Raw genomic sequence first — 8,585 nt, forward strand, 5'->3', positions numbered from 1 at the left:
GTGTGTTCAAATATCCAGCGTGTCAGGCTCATGGCTCTGAGGACAATTCACTGCACATCCATAACAGAGGTAACGACGCTGGGGGAGCGCGCGCTTCTCGGTGTAGTAGATGAGTCCTTCCGCTTTCTGCAAGGTTTGTCGGCCGCTTCCCGTGACCTGTGTTACAGGCAGTAGCGTACAAAGTCGTACGTATGTTTCAAGCACTTTTTCGAGTTCGAGAACTACCCACAGAACTCAAAACAAGCCGCAAAATGAGCGAGACTGGTGTTATTCTACGCTGCGGCGTCCCCTTTTTTGTACTATATGTCCAGCCAACTTCGTTATCGACCACCAAGTCACCGCCACAGCGCGTTCAAAACTACAGCCCGTAAAGCCTGCAACAAAGCTGGCAGCTGCAGTCACGTGACCCTGAGGTGCAAGAGGAAAGGACTCGGAGAGTCTTTCATGACAGTATGCATGCACGGAGAGTTCTGCTTCCGACAAGCAAACAGCCGTTCTTCACGTGATAAGGGTGACGTATGAAGCCACTGATGCACATTGCATAGACACAAAACACGCGCACAACGCACTCGAACACACACTATAAAATACAGGCGATTATTCGAGAGGCGGCAATGACATACGTGTCGCTATCTCATGCTTTCGCCACCTTGGGTGCGGTCGTGGGACTGCAACGACGGCGCACATCGCCTAAAGGGACATCTCACAGAGATCAGGACAGTGGTTAAAGTCTCTCGGCATTGTAACTTGACACAGCGACGCGAAGGGCGTAGCCACCGCGTTTTCAAGACAGCACGAGCCCGTGCACCAAAACTGGAAGCGTCCATTTAGCGGGCAAACTTGCATGTAATATAGAAGGCCGGATGGCGTCCGCTTGTACGCTTACCTGAGCTTTTTTTGTCCTCCTGGTCCTGGTCCTCGAGGTGCTTTATGACCAGCTCGGCCATTACCGAGGCGCGCCGCGACTGCCTCGCCTGGTGGAAGAAGGCCTCGGGAGGACCGGTCACCTTGTCCAGTTCGATGTCGCTGTTGCGCCGCTCGTACGAGCCACCCACGGGACTCAGCCGGTCACGCTTCCGGTGGTGTTTGCCGTGGCCGCCGTTACCGGTCTCCATCTTCCCCCGAGGCATGCCTTCTACTTGACGCCCTCTTGCCTTTTTGAGGACACACGCAGGCGCTTTAGCCGGAACTGCTATAGGCGCGGCACACTGAACGGTCTGCCTTTGACCGAACGGACACCGATTGGAGAAGAATCAACAGAAACGATAGCTTGGACGGAAATGAGGAGATCGGATTCGCAGATTGAGCTCAGCTTCTACATCCCGATGTGCTCTTCGACGAGGCCGGGAACCACGGTGCGAGCGTCCCAGCAATCGCTGACTTGGGCGTCCCAAGAAAAGGAGGCGAGATCCCACGTTTATGGCGAGTGGCTGACACTTCGTCGATCCTTTCCTTTTTTTGAAGACACAGTGCGGCACAAGCTATAGGACAGGTACGATTATCCAAAAAGTTGTGAAACGTGCGAGGAGCCGTAAAGCTCCAATGGGTAAACCTGCACGAACAGCAGTTCCGTATAGTGTTTGAAGAACCGTCTGCTTACGAGAAGCTTATCAGCAGTTCGTATCGCTTCTCCTGGTTGACTATACACCTCCACAACCTAACTGCGCCTATGCAGTTAAAACGAAACGTCAGTTTTTTCCCCCCTTTACCTGAGCGTGCGCGTCGTTGTGACAAACGCGTTATTCACAGAGCCGGCGGGGACCGAAATCGACGGTGTTCGAAGCACGTGAGCAGGCAGCCCTCGGAAGCCGCATATTCGCTGCCTGCTCGGTCGCGTTGTATCAGAAACAGGGGAGGAAGAAGCGAGGAGGAGGGCGACAGTAAAAAAGAGTCCGAGGCCCGGTCATGCGCGGTGTTTGCCGAACAGGCTGCGCTCCCCGCCGGTGCCGCCGCTCCGGCGAGAACGGCGTGAGCGTACGCACAGAGAGTGGGAACGAGGAAGAGAGAAGGCGTAGGGCGCAAGTGCGTACTTCGAGCGCTTGGTGCGAGTCTGCAGTGTCGCGTGACGCGACGCGCCTGCACCGTGGAGAACGTTATAAGCACATTCGGACGCGTATCGCGTTGGCAGGTTGACGCAGCTGCAGTGCATGGCTGACGTTCCTGTTGGTATTGACGAGAACCGGGCCTGACATCTCACTCATACGGAACGAAAACGGGCCTCGCGACTGATGTTGTGGTGTGAAGGTTAACGTCACTGCATGCGTTCCCGCTGCACCACTTTCCTTAACAGCAGGGGAGGCAACAGCATTTTCCTCGGGCCTCCGCGGGTGAGGCGCTTGATGAGGACCGTCAGCTGCGTCCCATTAACGCAGATTATTCAATCAACTTGCGAAAAAAAAAAGCTATTCCGTTAAGCGCCAAGCATAAACACTTAAAGGCATCTTGTTACGCTCGACTTACCATGGTTACCATCTTCCAGTTCCGCAAGAGAAATCGGTAAATTTAGAAGAAGAGAGAACGAGAAAGAAATAGAAGAAAAATAACAATTATTCCCCATCAGCTGCGCTGAAACGGGGTGGAGAAAGAAGCGACTATATATTGTGTCTAAATAGGAAGAAATGAAAGGATGGTGCCTTTGCCTCCTTTTCCGCAGCCAGCGGGCAACCAGCTGAACCACCGAATTTCAGAGGCCTCGTTTCTCAGCATCTGTTTCCAACATCGTGCCTGTCACACAGACCCACGTCCGTGCAAGACCCATATTCAGATGCCGTGCGAGCGTCGCAATTGCTCGGCTGTATTGTGACTATAGGCTGTGCGCATCCACTAATAGGTCACTGGGACCGGATCAGCATGTTAGATGTTGTTCCCTCATGTACGCATATGCGAAGACACGGAGAACTGTATACCTGACTGTACGATTATGTTCGGAAGGGAAGAAAGAAAAGTGCACACGTGCGAGAGTACCACGGCCTCACTAGCTCTGAAGTAAAAGACCCAAAAACTATCCTCACAGTCTATCGCAAAGGTGCGAAGGCAACAGCTCTTGCCTCCGGAACTTCTGCACGTTGGACGGCGCAAAGGTCACCGCGTTTCGAAGTCGGTTTCGCGATTCAGACCACTCTTTCTGCAAGCGTTTGCCATGGCGAGTGCTGCGCCACAAGGAACAGTAGCTTGTGTGCTTCGGAAAAGAGGACGCTAACCTTTATTTACACTTCTACAACAGATTTTATACAGGACACGGTGATATTAAAGCGAACGCCTAATGTTGTTGAAGCGACGGTTACTACACAAATGCGACCTCAGACCTCGTTCGTTAATACTTTCCCACGTGTCTCGCCTGTCGAAGAATCCGCCTCAATGTGCTTTCTCGAATGCAGAGCCGAAAACAAGGACGACTTACGATCTTGAGTGCTATGGATCTGTCAATTTTCGTACTAGTTCTGACTTGTACATATACATGTACAAGCCAGAAGATATTCCAGTATACTGGAACGCTTGACTGCAAATCCCGCAGTACCCGACCGTACTCAGGCGTTCCTATGGAGGAAGGAAACATACTAGAAGGCAGCGTCACGTGATAATTTTGAAGCATAGTCATCAAGAATATAAAGGAGATGGTAATGGGAAACAGGCCCTCGCCACGTGATAGGCAAGTGGTAATTTCTAACCGCCGAGCGCTCAGAGAATATCAGGGAGAGTATAGCGAGTAGGGCGCATGGCGAGGACCGATCGTGACGAGGGTGTCACTATTATTATAAGAGCTACCACGAACCAAACAACGCCTTAAAATGTCTGGCAAGCATGGAGGGTCTATTTCACAAGAGTCAACACCCGGATGGGCGCGGAATGAAAGGATAGTCGGTTTCAGAGGCTCGTCGAGTCTAAGTGCCTGATCTAGAGCTCACTCATGTTCTTTTTTTTCTTTCTTCCCCGTGGTTCTATTCAGCTTTTCGGCTTTGGGTTAGAGCAAGAGAACAAAATAAGAGGGATGGAATGACGATTAGGCGAGAGAAACTAAATAGAGTTCCTATTACTCCCATTGTATACGTAGCGCGCACAAATTACACAGTGGGCAGCGTGTATTGTGTTGATGTTCACACAGTGTTTTCTTCAATACATCACCAGCCTTACTTACTACGACTTACTACGCTAAAGAAGTGTAAGGTCAGCAGCCTCTGGACGAGCCAATTTGTACCCATTTTCAGGGAATTTTCGTCTCTTCCTACCCACCGTGGTTGCTTAGTGGCTACGGTGTTGGGCTGCTAAGCTGGCGCTGAGCCGTGCTCCCTCAAGGGTTGCAGAAGATATAGTGCCAGCCTTTCCTCCTTCCCTCTAGAACCACTTCTCTGCTAAGCACGAGGTCGCGGGATCGAATCCCGGACACGGTGGCCGCATCTCGATGGAGGCGAAATGCGAAAACACCCGTGGTACTTAGATTTAGGTGCACGTTAAAGAACCCCATGGTGGTCGAAATTTCCGGAGTCCCTCACTACGGCGTGCCTCATAATAAGACTTTGGTTTTGGCACGTAAAACCCCATAATTTCTCATTTATTTTCTCTTTTGCTTCCGTTAATTCCCGCTCACGTCGACACAGCCATGCCACCTGGATCCCATTACCGTCTCCCTTAATAATTCTCCTGCACATAGCCTTCATTTCCTTGCCTTTGACACCAGGCGCAGTGCGGCTCGACCGAGCTGGCTGTAGCCTGTCTGTCTACGTCTACTGCACATACATTCACTCATTCTCTGCTTGACCTGTATGCAAAAACACACATGGAGTATGACAATAGAGTTACCCCTGCAGTATGGGAAAGTAACTTCTACGTGCCGAGCTCTCGAACTTCGTATAATAATGCGCGTTCACGTACACCGAATCTCTTAAAAAAGGCCCCTGCATAATTTCTTGCCGACGAAGGCACATATTTTCATTCCTCGTGTTTTTCTGCTCATCTCGTCTGTGCAAACTCTTCGGATACGGACCCTTTCGGCGCTTGTGATGATCACGGTACTCTTCGGTCATACAAAAAGAAAGAAAAATGCGTTTTCCCTTTTCTTTTTACGCAGTAGCCTTGTCTCTCTCTCTCTCTCTCTTTTTTTTTTGCTTTGCCTGACTCTCGCACCATCTTCTTACCGAATCTAGAAACAAATATAAATTCCTGAGCCGCATTACTAAACGTCCCTGGGCGAACAGCCAAATTTCGTTGCCTTCCTCTACTGCAGCGTTCCGCCTACAGCGCTCATGTTACACGTATAGTATATTATACAGCTCGTTACAGTAGCCACGGTTACCCTAACGCGCTGTATACTACGTGCAACACGAACGATACGGGGTCCGTACAGACACCCCGCACGTCGCCATCTTTCGCGAATCTAAAACCGTGTGAAGTATATGCCACAAAATCGGTATCTGATGTTATCGCTCACCGGCGGCACGTGACAACATCTGCAGTTTGTGTGACGGCCCTCCTCCTTCTTTCCTTTCTCTCTCCTCTCGCTTCTTCAATCTTTCCGTCGCCCGTGTGCACGTATATCCGCAAGACTCCGTGCATATGCGACCCACGGCGGTCTCGGTTCCAGCGCAGCCGCCGTTGCCGTAAAGGTAATATAACTGCCGCTCGCTGCCGCTTATCAGCGTGGACGAGCGTTCAGCTGCGCGCTGCATTCTTTCGCCGGCTGCCATTTCGCCTTTACGGCGTTTGACGACCCGGAACAAAGCGGGAAGGCACAGAGAAGGAAAGGGGGTGGGAGGGTTTAGTATTGCAGGGAGGGGAAATGACGCCCAGACGCCAGAAAACCAAATATAGTATACGACCTGCACGTTCAGGTCAGGTTAGGTTAGAAACCGCGGCCTCCTCGATATAAACATAGTGTAGCGCTGTTCAAACAGTGAAATATTCGAATCCAATCGAATGTCGAAAGTCGAGAGGAAAAGACCTCCGAATACCGGATTGCATATCAAATACTTTCTTATTTCTAAACAATGTGAAACATGAAGTTTGTGCGGAGTGTGTGGGTTAAACAAAAAGATATATATATATATATATATATATATATATATATATATATATATATGTGTGTGTGTGTGTGGTATTTTACGCCCGTATGTAATACCATGTGCAATCGGGCGCCTGGAAAACTGAGAAGCTTGTAAAGGAGATACAAAAGCTTTTTTTGTTATCTTTATCATCACGACGAGGGCAGTATAACGAAACAAGGGGTCAGCTTGTCACCAGGCGCACGGGTAATGCTGTGTTCGTTGAAGGAGATAAGTGCGGTATACTAGATTGCCGCATACGTCGTTTTAAAGGGATGCAAGCATGTGCATGGTGAAAACGGCTAAACAATAAATCGAGACAACAAATTCGCACGCGGGCTGCCTAAAACGTGAGCGACTCGTGCTGAATAACTGGAAATTATTGCGCAGAATTTGTCTGTCCCGTGATTTCGCTCGGTAACTGGTGCCTCTGCGCAGCGACCGCAGCTCTCCTGCAACGGAGTCATTCGAAACAGTCCTCCCTTTCATGCTCGCCGCTTTCACGAGATTGCAGTGAGTGCTGCGATCCCTCATATATTCGGAAGAAACGAATATTCGACAATTTCGAACAGTGAATGCTCGAATAAAATACGAATCGAACAGCAAGGACTATTCCATTCGTATTCGATATTTCGAATATTGGCACGCCCTCGAAACTACGCGGTTTGTCCTGAGAGTACACAAGGAGATAAGTCGTGGCGTGGCGCGCACGTGCGAAGCTTGCCCGGAAACCGGTCGCGAGGGAAGGTGCGAGAACCTTCAGTTTCACGAAGCGCAGCTGGCTTCGAACAGGCGAAGCGAAGGGACGTGCTCTATTAGAGCGTACCCCTGTTTCGTCGCCTGCGTTACGACAACAATGGCGCGAACGTCGGAACAGCCGCTACGCGGTAAAGTTCTGCGTTAAACTGAGAAAGTCCCCTATACCGAGACATTCGAGATGATTAGGGCAGCGTACGGCAATGATAGCAATGTGCAGATCGTGAGTGTTCGAATTGCACGAAGACGACCGAGAAGACGTCCACGGCGGGCCATGCGGTCCGGGCTCTCGTCGACAATGGTTTCAGACGCTAGTGTCGACTCATGGGCGTTTAAGCGTCCGTATGATTGTTCAAGAACGAGAGATTCCGAGAACGCCGCAAAGTTAATCAAATTGTCACTGAACATTTGCACATACGCAAGGCGTGCAAAAAACTCGTGCCGAGAAGTTTGAACTCCGTGCAAATGGAGACTCGAATGACTGTTTTTGTTGAATCGTTGCAACGAGTCAACGGTGCACATGACTAAAGCTTCATAACGCAAGTTATTACTGGAGGTGAAACGTGGCTGTTTTAATATGACCCAGAAACAGAAGGACGGAGCTCAGGGTGGCACACAAGTGAATCTCCCCGTCGGGAGAAGCCGCGGATATCGAAATCCAAAGTGAAATAAATCTTTATCGCGTTCCATGACTGAAAGGGAATCGTTCATAATGAATTTGTTTCCTGGAGTACGACGGCAAACGTAATTTTTATGCGCCGAAGTCTTCCAGAGACCGAGACAACGCGTCCTGTGCATGCTTCGAGGGATCGCGACATCACCACGGCAACGCTCCGTCGCACACGTCGCTCGTTGTCAGATAATTTTTGACCGGACGAGGCACAACCACGCCTCCCCAGCTCCAAAACATTCCCGTCCTCTCCTCTCCCTCTGACGTCATCCTGCTTCCCAGGATGAAAAGCGCGTCGAAAGAACGCCCATACGACACTGTGGAAGACGCCCAAAGTGTCACAACGAAGGTCGTCAACTAGATTCCACAAAATAACTTCCCAAGACTCCTACAGTCAGTGGGAAACTCGCTGAACTCGCCGTATCAATGCCCAAGGTTCTTATGTTGAAGAATGCTAGATGTACCGAAATATTTTGCCGAACAGAGCGTGTTTTCCATGGTTATACTCCTTGCTTTCAGGACAGACCGTAGATAACACTTAGGCTGGCGTTGAAAACTGGGACGGTGTAATGTTAGCACTCCTTTCGCTCGATTCCATTCCTCTCGTTATCCACCGTTCACGGCCGGCCGGTCCTGGAGATAGTGTGGGAGCAACGCCGCTCGCGAACCATCGACGAAGAGCGAAAATGAGTGGCACTGGAACAGGGCCGTTTCACCGTACCCGGATAGAATTCAACGCGACATTGTGCACGTGTGTCCGACTGACTGATTCGGTTGGGAACGCCTGAAGGTAGCGCCGGGGCTATGAGCCGAGACACCGCATGGTGGAGAGCAGAACGAGCACAGCGCGGTATAGGGCTTGGGTCAATTTTGACGGTCCGAGTTTCTTCAATGTGCGCACAAATATAAATAGAATTTTTTTTTGTGCTTCGCTGCGTCGAAATGCTGCCGCCGCATCCGTGAGTCGAACCCGCGTCCTTGTGCTCAGCAGTACATAGAGAATGCCATAGCCACTAAGTCGTCGCGATTTCTCTCTCAGATCTCAAAAGGACTCGACGCTATTTGTTATCATCATTTAACGTGCTTGCTTCGAGCTGTTTCTTTTTATTCTTATTAAGTGTGAA

General features: G+C 50.3%; 1 protein-coding gene across 2 annotated transcripts in view; it reads right to left on the bottom strand.

The window, feature by feature from the left end:
• VhaSFD (V-type proton ATPase subunit VhaSFD) overlaps positions 1-5,553 on the bottom strand; it is a 45,722-nt gene extending 40,169 nt beyond the window's left edge. Inside the window, exon 1 of one of the 2 annotated variants that reach the window (XM_065429768.2) lies at positions 5,426-5,553. In XM_065429768.2, the coding sequence (XP_065285840.1) occupies positions 5,426-5,444 (19 nt within the window). In that variant the 5' untranslated portion in view covers positions 5,445-5,553. Of the gene's footprint in view, positions 1-886; positions 1,786-5,425 lie in introns of those variants that run through there. The other variant, XM_065429766.2, reaches the window with a different exon arrangement.
• Between the last annotated feature and the right edge of the window lie 3,032 nt (positions 5,554-8,585).

The sequence above is a fragment of the Dermacentor albipictus genome, chromosome 1 (assembly GCF_038994185.2).
Source record: "Dermacentor albipictus isolate Rhodes 1998 colony chromosome 1, USDA_Dalb.pri_finalv2, whole genome shotgun sequence".
NCBI lineage: Eukaryota > Metazoa > Arthropoda > Arachnida > Ixodida > Ixodidae > Dermacentor > Dermacentor albipictus.